The sequence below is a fragment of the Seriola aureovittata genome, chromosome 13 (genome assembly GCF_021018895.1).
Source record: "Seriola aureovittata isolate HTS-2021-v1 ecotype China chromosome 13, ASM2101889v1, whole genome shotgun sequence".
Taxonomy (NCBI): domain Eukaryota; kingdom Metazoa; phylum Chordata; class Actinopteri; order Carangiformes; family Carangidae; genus Seriola; species Seriola aureovittata.
In genome coordinates this window covers 1,786,230-1,802,086 of record NC_079376.1, presented here as the reverse complement: position 1 = coordinate 1,802,086, position 15,857 = coordinate 1,786,230, and the positions used below count along the sequence as shown (strand labels likewise).

The 15,857-nt window shown below is 43.1% G+C and overlaps 1 protein-coding gene across 1 annotated transcript; it reads left to right on the top strand.

The window, feature by feature from the left end:
- The first annotated feature begins 823 nt into the window (after positions 1 to 823).
- LOC130180038 (NLR family CARD domain-containing protein 3-like) lies at positions 824 to 14,017 on the top strand. The gene is made up of 11 exons (XM_056393321.1): positions 824 to 1,456; positions 1,767 to 1,916; positions 2,906 to 3,028; positions 3,828 to 4,063; positions 4,292 to 6,227; positions 7,019 to 7,192; positions 8,789 to 8,965; positions 10,828 to 11,001; positions 11,204 to 11,380; positions 11,830 to 12,003; positions 13,444 to 14,017. The coding sequence occupies exons 2-11, from the start codon at positions 1,786 to 1,788 to the stop codon at positions 13,451 to 13,453; spliced, it is 3,312 nt and encodes a 1,103-aa protein (XP_056249296.1). The 5' UTR covers positions 824 to 1,456; positions 1,767 to 1,785; the 3' UTR covers positions 13,454 to 14,017.
- Positions 14,018 to 15,857: the final 1,840 nt, after the last annotated feature.

The window sequence follows — 15,857 nt, the reverse complement described above, 5'->3', positions numbered from 1 at the left end:
TTTGTAATGAGCTGAATAATACACATGTAAACTGACCAGGGTTATTATACTGTATACGCTGTTAGAGTGTGTGTGTGTTATCTCAAAGTCAGTGTTACAAGTTTCTCTCTCAGACTGACTGAAGTCCTGAAGATGAGTGTTTGTGTGGAGGAAGAGGAGGACAGAGCAGAGTCTCCAGGATCCATCTGTCTGTGTATGAGGAGTGACCGGTCCAAACATGACCCTCCAGCCTTCAGTACTGAACCTGGACCCTCAAAATCACAGTAAGAGACCTGCTACAGACCTGTGAACCTCCAAACTGTCTCTGTAACAGTGTTCAGTGTGTTGAGCTGCTGCAGTCGACGTCACTGAAACAGAAAGTAACTCTTTCCTGGTTCTTCTGTCTTATCAGTGTGATGATACTGGCTTCTGAGGCGCTTGTTTCTTGTGAAATGATCTGATCAAAGATCATATTTTTGCTGCAGCTGATGAACATGACTGATTTACAGAGGTCAGTAATTAAAGGGCCGTGGTGGAGGAGAGAAGCAGCTACAGAAGGAGGGAGCAGCGTGTTGGTGAACCTTGATGAGCTGGATCTAACAGAGTTCAGAGACTCTGCAGGATGAAGACTTTTACAGGCTGAATGATGAGCTTCACTGTGCACAGTTAGTCTGTTTGGTAGAAACTACAGGGAGCAGCTATTTCAGGAAGTGACTGAGTTTTTTAAACATGAGCCTCCTCTCACCTTTGTATCACTCTGCTTCTATAGAGCTGATGTGAGACAGGTCATCAACAGCTGGAGACCGACACATTTAATGACTGACTGACACAACAGTGTTTATGGATGATGGTGTGTTGCTTCCATCCTTCAGTGCAGTGTGTGGTGCTGGACGTGACGTGACGTCAGTGTAGACTTCCCACAATGCAGGGCTGTCACTGACCACTATTTTTCTATAGATTAGTCCATTGACTATTTTTCCAATTAGTCAATCAATCTTAACGATTAATGTTCCTCCAGAAAATCTAAATGACTCACTAGCACAGTCAGTCTACGTAGAAAGAGCCAGATTCAGGGCTAAACATTTGCTCAAACACTTATTTAATGTTAATTCTAAGGCAGAACACGATTTGAAAATAAATATATGGCGGTTAATATTGACTTTTTTACTTTTTAATACATTTGTAGACATGTCTCAAATTCTGTTTTGACTTTGTCTTTATGGAGAATTGAGGGAAGACCGATGAGGGAAAATGGATTTAAATTATTGTGGCATAAAACTAAAACACTAGTGAAGACGTCTGAAGACTATCTGAACTCTAATGGGAGAATAAACCACAGACTGACTCATGTGATTTCCTGTAACTGCAGAGAGGAGGAGCAGATGAAAGTGTTCAAAGTTCAGGTGTACAGGTGTTCAGATTTCAGACGCTTTTTTAACTGTCGGAGCAGAAGGAAGGAAACTGAAGACTGAGGCAGGTGAGTGTTTAAACATTATTATTATTTTACTGTCAAAGTCTCAGAGTCAGTTTGTCGCTGTGGACTGTGGAGGGAAGAAGAGTCACAGTGAACTTCTGTCCACACAAAGACACTGAGAGGAGGGAACAACATGAGGTGTGGTACTTCCAGTTCACTGCGTCACAATCAACAGTTTGACTCGACACTGTAATGAGCTGAATAATACACATGGAAACTGACCAGGTTTATTATACTGTATACTATGTTAGAGAGAGAGTGTGTGTGAGTGTGTCTCTCATCTCACAGTCAGTGTTACTGGTTTCCCTCTCAGACTGACTGAAGTCCTGAAGATGAGTGTTTGTGTGGAGGAAGAGGAGGACAGAGCAGAGTCTCCAGGATCCATCTGTCCGTCTATGAAGATAGACCGGTCCAAACATGACCCTCCAGCCTTCAGTACTGAACCTGGACCCTCAGACTCACAGTAAGAGACCTGCTACAGACCTGTGAACCTCCAAACTGTCTCTGTAACAGTGTTCAGTGTGTTGAGCTGCTGCAGTCGACGTCACTGGAACAGAAAATAATTTCTTCCTGGTTCTTCTTTCTTATCAGTGTGATGATACTGGCTGCTTGTTTCTTGTGAAATGATCTGATCAAAGATCATATTTTTGCTGCAGCTGATGAACATGACTGATTTACAGAGGTCAGTAATTAAAGGGGAGGTTTTACAGTTTCACGTCTTCAGTAGGAACCAATGAGCTCAGAGCTGAGAGCCACAAACAGAGGAGGGAAGAGATGAGAGACGGACGAACACACTGTTGGTTTGTTGTCAAGAACAAAAATGAATGCTCCTATAATGACACAACAGACTGTCTTTACCATCACTGATGTGTCTGCAGATGTAACTGCCACACTGTGTGTTTGTCCACTGTGTTTGTCAGTGAAGTTGTGTCATGGACAGAAGAAGCAGCAGCAGGATGTGGTGTTTGCTGTAGTCACAATAATCAGAAACACACAGGCCTCCTTCTGTGAGATGAAGCTGAACTCAAGAGAAAGAATCGATATGGAGAAGAAGAGCAGACACATCAGCAGCTGTTTGTTTTAGTCCTGATGTTGTTTTGTCTTCATGTCTCTTTTCCCTGGGCTGAAGGGGGAGGACTGTTGACCAGGTACATCCAGATGTTGACACAGTGGAGCTGAGCAGTGGCAGTTTCTGATCCGCTCCTCTCACCTTTGTATCACTCTGCTTCTTTAGAGCTGATGTGAGACAGGTCATCAACAGCTGGACACTGACACATTTAATGACTGACTGACACAACAGTGTTTATGAATGATGGTGTGTTGCTTCCATCCTTCAGTGCAGTGTGTGGTGCTGGATGGTGACGTCAGTGTAGACTTCCCACAAGGCCTCTGTCATCAGAGAATTGATCAGTGATCGATGTGAAATGAATAAAAACATGTTTGTGTTTGCAGAGGTCAGAACCACAGACTGAGAGCAGAGTCTCCAGGATCCATCTGTCCGTCTATGAAGAGTGGTGGGTCCAAAGAGTTTAACCCTCCAGGCTTCAGTACTGAACCTGGACCCTCAGACTCACAGTAAGAGACTGTTTCTACTGTAAACTGAGCTGAAGATGATTCAGATATTAGACATGTGTGAAGGAAACAGGGACAAACCAGGAGCCACATCCATAAAACTCTGTGTAGGTTCACAACCAAACCTCAGAGACAGAAACATGCACACACACTCTTTTCATCAGATTTATAAAGCAGAGCGTTTCTTTCTCTTTTCTTTTTTCTTTTCTTCTTATAGCACCAATTCACAACAGAAGTTATCTCAAGGCACTTTCCAAATAGAGCAGGTCTAGACCTTCTCTTTCTAATATTATTTACAGAGACCCAACAATTCGTCCTCATGTTACTGTTTCATCAACCTCAGTCAGTGTGAGAGTTGGTGCACCAACACGAGCCTGATCGCCACCTCCACAGTTCCCATAGATGGATTCAGACACGCCCACAATCAGCTGATTTCATATCAACAGCTGTGTGTGCTCCACCAGTCTGTAGACCTGTCAGTGAACAGAAGGACAGAGAAGAAACACAGTGTCTCCATGTTGGAGGTGACACTTTACTGATTTACACGTCTGAGCCTTGAAGCTGAAGTCACAGTAAAGATTCAAGCAGCAGATACAGAGACACTTTTACTTTGAAAAGGACCAGGTCTTCATTCAGCTCTCCACTCGTCTTCCTCTAATTTCTCTCTCTCTCCTCCTCTGGTCTCTGCCCTCAGGCCGGCTCATGTTACAGAAGCCCCGCCCTCTTGCGGTTGGCAACCAATCAGAACACAGATGTTGACCTGTGACTGTGACATGTTAGTGATAAAGAAATGTCTTCACAGAGAGAGGAAGAGGAGAGGTGTCTCTGTGGAGGAGCAGCCGTCCAGCTGTGCTCTGTGTCAGGACGTCCTGAAGGATCCAGTCTCTACCAGCTGTGGACACTGGTTCTGCAGAAAGTGCTTCACCTCATACTGGGACCAGTCTGGTTCTTCAGGAGACTCCTCCTGTCCCCAGTGTGGACAAAGACCCAGAACAAGACCTGGACTGCAGACAGCCAGTCAGACCAGCACTGAACAAAGTGAGACTGAACATCTGTCTGCTGATGTCATCATTTCTGAAACCAGGACCTGTTGTTTTATACAGAGTCATTTGTTACATCACACAGCATCGACATTTAAGATGATTATAAATACCACAACATTAAAATCTTTTCTTTGTTGTCTTTAGTTTTTCTGCAGTTGATGAAAATAATCATCAGATTCTCAGATTCTCTTTCTTCAGTCTGACGTTGTCTCTTCTCTTTCAGCAGATAGTGGTCTGCAGGAGGTTTTACATCAACATAAGATCAGTCTGAGGAGCAGATGTGAACGTGTGACTGAAGGAACTGATGGAACAGGAAGTGGAACCTTCCTCAACAGGATCTACACTGAGCTCCACATCACAGAGGGACAGAGTGAAGAGGTTAATACCCAACATGAGGTGAGGCAGCTGGAGACAACTTCCAGGAAGAAGACCCTCCATGATGCTCCAATCAGGTGCCACGACATCTTTAAAGTCTTACCTGACCAACAGAGAGAAGACGTCTCTAAAGTCTCACCTGACCAGCAGAGAGAAGACGTCTCTAAAGTCTTACCTGACCAACAGAGAGAAGACGTCTCTAAAGTCTCACCTGACCAACAGAGAGAAGACGTCTCTAAAGTCTCACCTGACCAGCAGAGACCCATCAGAGTGGTTCTGACCAACGGCGTCGCTGGCGTTGGAAAAACCTTCTCGGTGCAGAAGTTCTCTCTGGACTGGGCAGAGGGCTTGGAGAACCAAGATGTCAGTCTGCTGGTTCTGCTTTCGTTCAGGGAGCTGAACCTGATCAGAGATCAGCAGTACAGTCTTCTCAGGCTGCTCCATGTTTTCCATCCAACATTACAGAAGGTCACAGCAGAGCAGCTCGCTGTCTGTAAAGTTCTGTTCATCTTTGACGGCCTGGATGAAAGCAGACTGTCACTGGATTTCAACAGCAGGGAGGTTGTGTCTGATGTCACACAGGAGTCATCAGTCAACGTGCTGCTGACAAACCTCATCAGGGGGAATCTGCTTCCCTCGGCTCTCGTCTGGATAACTTCCAGACCTGCGGCGGCCAATCAGATCCCTCGTACATGTGTGGACAGGGTAACAGAAGTACGAGGCTTCACTGATGCCCAGAAGGAGGAGTACTTCAGGAGGAGATCCAGTGATGAAGAGCTGTCCAGCAGAATCATCTCACACATCAAGACGTCCAGGAGCCTCCACATCATGTGTCAAGTCCCAGTCTTCTGCTGGATCACTGCTACAGTTCTGGACCACATGTTGACCACAGACCAGAGAGGAGAGCTGCCCCAGACCCTGACTGACCTGTTCTCACACTTCCTGCTGGTTCAGACACAGAGGAAGAAGAACAAGTACCATGAGGGACATGAGACGAGTCCACAGAAGCTGACGGAGGCTGACGGGGAAGTTCTTCTGAAGCTGGGGAGGCTGGCATTTGAACATCTGGAGAAAGGAAACATCATGTTCTACCAAGAAGACCTGGAGCAGTGTGGTCTTGATGTCACAGAGGCCTCGGTGTACTCAGGACTTTGTACTGAGATCTTCAGAAGAGAGAGTGTGATCTTCCAGAAAACAGTCTACTGCTTTGTTCATCTGAGCGTTCAGGAGTTTCTGGCTGCAGTCTACATGTTCCACTGTTACACCAACAGGAAGACAGAGGTCCTGGAGAACTTCCTGTGGAAACAACATGTTGATTTAGCCCTGGATGACTTCCTGATGGCAGCCATGGAGAAATCCCTCAAAAGTAAAAATGGTCACCTGGACCTGTTTGTTCGCTTCCTTCATGGCCTCTCTCTGGAGTCCAACCAGAGACTCTTAGGAGGTCTGCTGGGTCAGAGAGAGAACAGTCCAGAAACCATCCAGAGAGCCATCAACAACCTGAAGAAGATGAACAGAGATGATATCTCTCCTGACAGAAGCATCAACATCTTCCACTGTCTGACGGAGATGAAGGATCACTCAGTTCATCAGGAGATCCAAGAGTTCCTGAAGTCAGAGAACAGATCAGAGAAGAAACTCACTGAGATCCACTGCTCAGCTCTGGGCTACATGCTGCAGATGTCAGAGGAGGTTCTGGAGGAGTTGGACCTGAAGAAGTACAACACAACATGGGAGGGACGACGGAGACTGATCCCAGCTGTGAGGAACTGCAGAAAAGCTCGGTGAGTCCAGACATGATCATTATAATTATTGATCAGTCGATTAGATTAGTGGCTGAATCAAGTTCAGATAATCACAGTTTTCATTTCTTCTCATGAAGTTGTGTTTTTTTCTGGAGGTGATGTAAAAGCTGTGAGCTCCAACATGTAGATTCTTCAGTTGGTTGTGATTGTTGCTGTTAAATGAATTAAAAAAGTTATTTTGTTTATTTGTATTAATTATTAGATGCTTCATTTATTTGTTCTCTGTTGTTTTGACTTACACCTCAGTTTGTTTCCAGGTGTTTCCGGGTGTTGGTTAGTACGATTGCACATGAACCTTTAGTGGGATTCAGTCTTCTTATACACACCAAAGCTCAACGTCATGTTTCCTGATGACAGTCTGTGAAAACCAAGCAGCAAACACAGATTAGATTGAATTGTTCACTGAGCTGAACTCAGAAGAAATGTTCTGGAGTCAGTTTAAAAACAGTGGACAGTAAAAATGTTCTTCTGAACAACATGTCTTCATTCTGACTCTGGATCAAATCACATGATGAAGAATAAACGTGACGTCATTTTCCCTCCTTCATCTGCAAAACAAAGATTCACATTAAAACTTTGCAGGTCTGAGAGAGTGATGAGGATTATTGTTTTATGTCAAACACAGTAAGAGAAGATGAGATGAACCCCAGATGTGAAGAGCAGATGTTCATCACATCATCATGTTGTGTCATCATATGCATCCACTGTATTTTTATTACAAATTCAATCTGATGTTATTCTAACAGATTTTATATTTTCTCTCATCACAGACTTGTTGACTGTGGACTCTCACAGTCTCACTGTGAAGTCGTGGCCTCAGCTCTGAAGTCCAACCCCTCCCATCTGAGAGAACTGGACCTGAGTAGAAACGACCTGGAGGATTCAGGAGTGAAGCTTCTGTCTGCTGGACTGGAGAGTCCAAACTGTGGACTGGAGACTCTGGGGTCAGTTCACTGACTGGAGCTGTTGTAGTTTTATATTCAGTTCAAATGTTTGAAGGTTCAGTTTTTCATTGGTTTGTATATTAGTGGGATTTCTGTGAGAGGATCTAAACAGTAAGTCATTTTGACAGCATGTTACCTGAGCTGGTCAAAGGTCAAAGGTCATAGTTCATTCAGAGGGTTAGGAGCTGTTGATGAGATCAGTGTGATGATGACCTGGCTCTGATGAAGCTTCCTAACAGACCAGCTGGATCAGCCACTGTAGCTGAACCTTAGTTAGTTAGTTAGTTAGTTAGTTTATTTCGAACATGTGCGAGTAACACACAAAGTAAACTGAAAAACAAACAAATCCAATAACAATAATCAAAACAAAAATAATAATGTTAACCCAACATGTCCGAAAAGGAGTAGGATGAAGCATATGCTTATTTAAACCTACCCCTTCTCCACTACTCAATTATCAGTCTTTCTTCCCAAACATATATATTTACATAAAGTAGAAGAAAATAAATAGATTAAATAAACAAATACATAAATCATTTATCATTTATGAAAACACCCGATTATTAAAGCCCTTCTTCCTCCCTGTACCTCGTGAAAACCATGTGAACCTGAGCAGATATAATGTAGATCTGAGGTTTCACTCTTTGCTTGGTTCAGGGTCGGAGTTAAAAGCAGCTTCAAAGTGTGTGAGGTCAGTTTAAAGTCCTTTAGATCAGGCTCAGAGAACAGTGTCTCTGCCCCAGCTGATTTATGACTCAGTCTGATCCCCACTGTGGAGCCCAGTGACGGCTCATTAACATGAACACTGGGCCTCCATAGCAATGATCCAACTTCAGCTCATTAACTGTGTGTTGATAACTGACAGGTTCTTTTCTTGTCGGCGTCACTGAGTCACATGTTCATATTTACATTACAGGAGTTTAGTTCCTCCTGTCCACACTGTCTGTGACGCAGCTGATCACCTGACTCCACTGTCAGGAGATGAGACTAATGTGAAGCCTCAGCAGCCCGAGTCTCACAGGTCAGGGTCAGTGTGTTTCCTTGCTGAGCTGCAGTGGAGGGACAGTCTCTCACAGAGGGAGATTCTACTGAACAGACTGTAACTCTGTCCACAGCCTCTGGATCTGAAGCTTCATTCAGCTTCAGCTCCTCAAGTCATTTCTGACTCTGTAGATGTGTTAGGAAGAGACCACTTCACAGTCAGAGTGGACAGCAGGAAGGATCACTGCCACAACACCTGTCCATCACAATGTGACTGTTGTTTCACTCAGAGCTCTACAATCTGGACTTATACATATATATATATATATATATATATATATATATATATATATATATATATATATATGAAAGATATTGATTCTGTATTGACAGACTGTTCTGAGGTCAGCAGCAGCTGATGAATCTGTGTTGACATGAAGAGGTTTATGAATGTTGTGCTGACATGTGGATGATGTGTGTAGAAGGCTGACATGATGATGATCCACAATAACAGAAGGACAAAGTCCCTCTACTCATTTTAGACAAAGATCATTTATTAGGACATATCTGATCCATTATCAATCATTTTATCTACTTCTTTTATTCTTTATTCAGATTGGAGGGCTGCAGTTTGTCAGAGATCAGCTGTTCTTCTCTGGCCTCAGCTCTGAAGTCCAACCCCTCCCACCTGAGACACCTGTACCTGAGTCACAACAATGACCTGCAGGATTCAGGAGTGAAGGGTCTGTGTGGTTTTCTGGAGAGTCCAGACTGTCGACTGGAGACTCTGAGGTCAGACTCCATGTTTTATTTCTGTGCTGAGATGAATGTGATGTGAAAGTTGTGTTGACTCTAACCTGCAGACATGAGGCTGATATTATACTGATCCACACTGAGGATCTTCATGGTGAAGTCTGTTTTCTTCTTCTCTGGTTTTAGTCCAGTGACTGTTTCTCTTCAGATTTCACCTCATGACTTTTTAAAACAACAACAGAAACACATTTAATCTGTCAGACAATAACTAATCTATAATCAATAGCTGGTGCTTCCACCTCTTTTCTAAAGGCTCTGAGATGTTTGTAGTGAAATATTCAAACCCAACACGTCATAATAACAAGTTGTGTATCTGTTGGTTTCAGCACTTTGAAGAAGTTTGAGCAGTTTAATATTTGAAGTCAGTCAGCAGGTTTTTATGTCTCTGTGCTTCCATCAGCTGCTTCATTCAACATGTTTATATACATTTGTTCTCATGTCTCCAGAGTTCAGCCTCACATGTTTGTTGTCTTTGGAAACTTGAGGATCTTTAGTAGAATCCAGTGTTTCCTCTAGGATTTTTTTCAGCAGTGGGGGGCATTCTCTCCGGGTGGTCAGTTGAAAATGGCTTTTATCGCTACCATTGAACTTTTACAATATATATTTCAGCCATATACAATGTCAAGAAAAATAAACACCTTTGGTTTGTGAAAAATAAATGTTACTTCAACTCTAACCAGTTGAAAATGTAAAAAGTAAAAAATAAATAAAACAATAACATTAAATAAATAAAAATAATAAATAAACATATAAAGGTCAGCTAGATGGGGCTGTAGAGTCAGTGGCAAAGTTTGCACCCAGGCTCATCTCTCTCTCCTGCACCTTCAGCTCTCCCGCTGCTGATCTCCTCCACTTTGTTTAACAACTCCTCCCTGTCTAATGTTACTTGTCTAATAAGATTACATTAAAAGTGTGAGTAACGTAACGCTAACAGCGTTATATAGTTTACACTCACATCACATCTGATTACAAGTGTGAACATTAAAATACTATTTTTTACCTAACCATCATCATTTACGAGTCAGTAAAAGGCTTATGATGCTACCTGACTAGCGTCTTCTTCATCTGTTGTCTTTCTATTCTTAGAGAAGTATCTGAACAAGCTCATCTGAAAATGCAGTCAGCAGTTAAAACATAATGACGTGTAGATATTAGCTTAATGCTATCAATTAGTTTACCCAAGTTAGCGTCACTGAGTTGGCTAATAAGTTTACCTTTTCTCCGGTAATTCGCTGCCTTATTCCTCACGACTACACTTCTCTGACTCTCACCTGGTGCCTGACGTGATGTCACTTTCAAGGCCGCGCTCTCGCGAGTAATTAACTCCAATCGGATCCCCCAACCACCCCACTCCCTCCCCTCGCTGTTGTGCTCATCATCACACAGGCTGTGCTGTGAAGGTGGAGAGATGTGGCGGTGGTGCATTTGCGACAATAAAAAAAAAAAAGAAAGAAAGAAATTTGAAGGCGTGGCGGCTATGATTTAGCAGTGGCGGGAAACACTGCTAAATTAATGTAGAGGAAACACTGGAATCTAATAAATGTGGCTGCACAACATGAGTTTGTACAGATGGAGCCACAGGTGGAGCCGGCAGAGTTTAAGAGGTGGAGTCACTACGTCTTTATTGAAGCAGCATCATGTTGTCATTAATATTAATGAGAGCTGTTTTCACTCTTTGTATTTGACTGTTTGAACCTGCTTCCTGTTGGTTCAGGTGTTTGACTTTCATTTTCTAAACTTCTACTTTCTAAAGCTTCTTCAGCTCTGAACAGATGATGAAACACTGAACGCTTCCAAGCAGCAACTTTGTCTCTGAAACTCACTTTTTATTCTTTATTCAGATTGAGGAGCTGCAGTTTGTCAGATATCAGCTGTTCTTATCTGGCCTCAGCTCTGAAGTCCAACCCCTCCCACCTGAGAGAACTGGACCTGAGCTACGCCAACCTGCAGGATTCAGGGGTGAAGGGTCTGTGTGGTTTTCTGGAGAGTCACGACTGTCGACTGGAGACTCTGAGGTCAGTTGACTGACTGTTACTGTTGTAGATCTTATATCTTTGTGTGTGTGTGTGTGTGTGTGTGTGTAGAAGGCTGACATGATGATGATCCACAATAACAGAAGGTCAAAGTCCCTCTACTCATTTTAGACAGAGATCATTGATTAGGACATATCTGATCCATTATCAGTCATTTTATCTACTTCTTTTATTCTTTATTCAGATTGTGGAACTGCAGTTTGTCAGATATCAGCTGTTCTTCTCTGGCCTCAGCTCTGAAGTCCAACCCCTCCCACCTGAGACACCTGTACCTGAGCAATAACAACAACCTGCAGGATTCAGGAGTGAAGGGTCTGTGTGGTTTTCTGGAGAGTCCAGACTGTAGACTGGAGACTCTGAGGTCAGTTCACTGACTGTTACTGTTGTAGATCTTATATCTTTGTGTGTGTGTGTGGTGTGTGTGTGTGTGTTGTGTGTGTGTGTGTGTGTGTGTGTGTGTGTGTGTGTGTGTGTGTGTGTATTTCCTGAGTCAGGACCAATCAAGATGTTTGTCCTGGATCTTTAAACTTTGATCCAGTTCAGTCATGAATCAAAGTGTCTGATCAGATATTGATTCTGTATTGACAGACTGTTCTGAGGTCAGCAGCAGCTGATGAATCTGTGTTGACATGAAGAGGTGTATGAATGTTGTGCTGACATGTGGATGATGTGTGTAGAAGGCTGACATGATGATGATCCACAATAACAGAAGGACAAAGTCCCTCTACTAATTTTAGACAAAGATCATTGATTAGGACATATCTGATCCATTATCAATCATTTTATCTACTTCTTTTATTCTTTATTCAGGTTGAAGAACTGCAGTTTGTCAGAGATCAGCTGTTCTTCTCTGGCCTCAGCTCTGAAGTCCAACCCCTCCCATCTGAGAGACCTGGACCTGAGCAACAACAAGCTGCAGGATTCAGGAGTGAAGGGTCTGTTTGATCTTGTGAAGAGCCCAGACTGTCGACTGGAGACTCTGAGGTCAGTTCACTGACTGTTACTGTTGTAGATCTTATATCTTTATCCCACAACTGAAGCTGATTTATCTTCACACAGAACTTGATTCATTCACTTTGATTTAACGAATGAACGACATTTCAGTCCATGCTGCTCTCTGCAGTGTTGTAGTAAACTCAGTATCAGAGCAAAGATCCAGTGTTTCCTGTAAACCTCCATCCTTCTCAGTGAAGCTGTGAGAGGAGAACGGTGACAGGCTTCAGGATTGGACAGAAAGACAGAGAGAGAACAGTCAGCCAATCAGAGCAGCCAGAAGCTTGTTGTGATCATGTGTCTGAGTTGATGTGAAGACGTCTGTTGTCGTTGTGTTGATGTGGACAGGAAGTAAAGCTGATAACAGCTGACAGCCTCACAGATGAACAGAGACAGTTTGATCTGTCACTGCTCTGAGATCAGTCTGATGAAGACTCACAGTCACTGGCTCTAATCTCAGACTGATCTCAGAGCAGTAATGTTCCTGTGTGAAGGTCCAGGAGGAGATGATGGAGACTGGTTCTGACTGATGCTCTTCATCAGCCCACCTGAAGAGAACACACTGAAGCCAGTCTTCATCACCGATCACCACGGCAACTGTGATCAGACAGGTGTTTCTGCTGGAACCGCTTCCTGTCAACATCTGGACCTTACAAAATAAGAGCATTCTGCGTCATCAACTCTGATTAGAACACGTTATAACAACAATAATAATAATAATAATAATAATAATAATAATGATTAACTATTTAAAATCTTCACGTCTTCACAAGAAAAATAAAATGTTACTTATAAAAAGTCTTAAAATCATCAGGTTTAAAAAGATGGAAACAGTTTGGTGAATAAAACAACTTGTGCAGGACGATCTCTGTGTCTTTACTAGTTGAAATATACATCGTACAGTTTTTAATATTTCTAAGATGATCAAACGACACCAGCTTCCTGCTGCTCAGATCTTACAGGAAGTTTCCTTACAACAGGCGTCACATGTTCCACTAGAGAACCAGCAGGGGGCAGAGTTTGTTTTGTGTGTGCTGGGATCCAGTGATGAGGATCTGATCCAACTTTCCCTCCAGTGACACAGCTGATGTCAGAGGAGGGAAAAATAACTCATGAGTGTTTCTGAGCAGTTTTACCAGTCAGGAGTTCACACTGTGTGAACCGTGGCCTGTGATTGGACGATCTCTGTCCAGACAAGTAGGACCTTTAACATCTGTCCAGAGGTTTGGTTTGAATATTTTCAGGTCTGTGAGCTTCCAGCTCAGTGTTCACTCCAACACGTTAACATGAGAGCTGAGAGGAAGCAGGCTACGCTACACAGCTGCTGCACATCTGGTCTGAACAGGACTGAAGTCCCTGCTGCATCACTGACTGACAGCTGCTGAAGTCTCTGAGATTCATCATCTCTGCTCTTCTTCTTCTTCTCTACAGCTGGAGGTGATCTGTCTACAGAGAGTGAAGAGGAGAGGAGAGCTTCATCCAGCAGTGACTGACAGGAATCAGAAGAAGTGGAGATGACTCTCAGTGCTGAAACACACACTTCCTGTTTGTGTTGCTCTCAACAGTCTGAGCTTCACAAAGAGGGACTTTCAGTGTAAAATGACTTTAACTCTGAAGATGAGTTTGACTCAGACGGTTGAAGCCTCGTGTTCTTCAGCTGAACTTTAGGAGATATTATTGTAGGAGGAACATGTTGTTGTTATCCTCCATCTCTTCATCAACGCTGTGACCAACAGCTCTGTCAGTGTGTAAATAGACGTGACGTGTTTTCAGACAGGCTGTCCATTATAATGTAGAGTCAACAAGTATCATTGCTTTAATTCATCTTTAATTAACTGCACTTTAAATCATCCTTTATGGTAAATAATGTATTTATATTTACTTCCTGTTCTTACAGCCTGATCTCTGACTGATGTTTAGTTCACCTGTTTTTATAGCAGAATAATAATTCATTGTAAATTCAAATGTAACTTTATTTTATCACAATAAAATCACAGTGAAGGAGGCAGTAGAGTCTCAGGTCTTCCTTTCTGGTTGGATGGAGCCAGAACAACCTCCACCAATCAGAGGTTGAGTGCAGCCTGAGAGGTAAAACCCAGGGCTGAGAAAGTCCACAGACACCGACTGCTGCTGTAAAGGTTGTTGCTGCAGACGTAGAGAAGTAAAGACAAACCCAGGTGAGAGCATCAACACCTTCATCAGCTCGTCCTCTCTCATTGGCTGAACAGTCAGAGGACACAGCTGAGAGGTTTCAGTGAGGAAGTCACAGTCAGACATGTTTTTTTTATCAGCTCTACTTCTGTCATCAACACACATGACCTTCAAAATAAAGGTTTCATGTCTGAGTCTGACAGGTTTTATTTGAACTCGCTGTCAGAAACATTTTGCTCTAAACTTCAGCTGTTGAAACGTCTCAAGGTTTAGTTCAGATATTTCCCACAGTCTCTTGAAGGCAGCACAGCATTCATTATTCCTGCACTCACAGTGACACTTTGAACACAACAGTTGGTGTAAATTCAGATGAAAGGAGTCCCTCTGCTGGTAACTGCTGTTTGGTGACACCTGGTGGTGACGGAGAGAACTGCAGCCTGGTTTCACACCTGAACCACTTTCATGAAGCTCGTTCTTACTGCAGTTTCACACTGAAACACGTAGAGCCAAGTTTAACCTGTTTCAGCCTGGAGGGACCACCTGTCCTGCAGAGGACAAATTGTCTTTAGCCTTATTGTCCTTCATGTGTCTGGACAGAGTGTGAGGCAGCTCTGTGGTTTCTGCACCTGCCCTCACACACTCATGTTCACCTGCACACCTGAGCAATTATCTACTTGAAACTGTTCTGTAGGAAATCATCACTGCCACCAGACGTCGCACAACACCACCAACATCTCAGACCAAAACAAATGTTTCCTCAAGTCCAGCCTCCATTCAACCTTGGACTGATCCAATGGGACGAGATACATAAATCACACTGATGGAGCCGGTAAAGACACTGAAGGAGGTAAAAACACTGATGGAGTCATTTAAGATATTAAAGGAGGTAAAGACACTGATGGAGCCAGTTAAGACACTGAAGGAGGTAAAGACACTGATGGAGCCAGTTAAGACACTGAAGGAGACGATAAAGACAAAGAAGGAGCCGGTGAAAATGATGGAGCTGGTAAAGACAGAAGGAGCCAGTAAAAACACTCAAGGAGCCGGTAAAGACAAAGAAGGAGCTGGTGAAACTGATGGAACTGCTAAAGACACTGATGGAGATAAAGACACTGATGAAGCCGGTAGAGACACTGATTAGCCATTGATCAAGACTTCAGTTATTATTACATAATTTCACACAAATGGTCCATATTTTATATGACTCTGGATAAACAGGATGTAACCTGGAACTTTTATGTTATGATTCAGGCACCTTTTGTACCACTGGGTTCATACCTGTGAAACATTTGTCTGTATTCCAGAGGTTTAAGCTGTGTGGGAGGAACAGTGGGAGATGGGTGAGGTAAAAACACTGTGAGGTGAAAGGGACAGGTGTGTACAGGTGATATAAAGACAACAGGAAGTTATTTACTGTAGTTCGCCAACAGCTGCCACGGTGACACAAAGCTCATGGAAACAATGAATGTACAACCTGACTGAGTCGGACCTGAACCACATGCTGATGTGATTCAGTGTGACTTCACTTCCTGTCATTGTCATTATCTCTGATGCCCCTCCAGAATAAAGCTCCTGAAATCCACTTAGAAACCAGAGAAAACAGGTTGAATATCATGAAACACTGCAGACAGGAGCTGATCAGATAGTTTAACGTACATAATGTTCCAAAATGTGAACAAGGCCTCAAAAATATC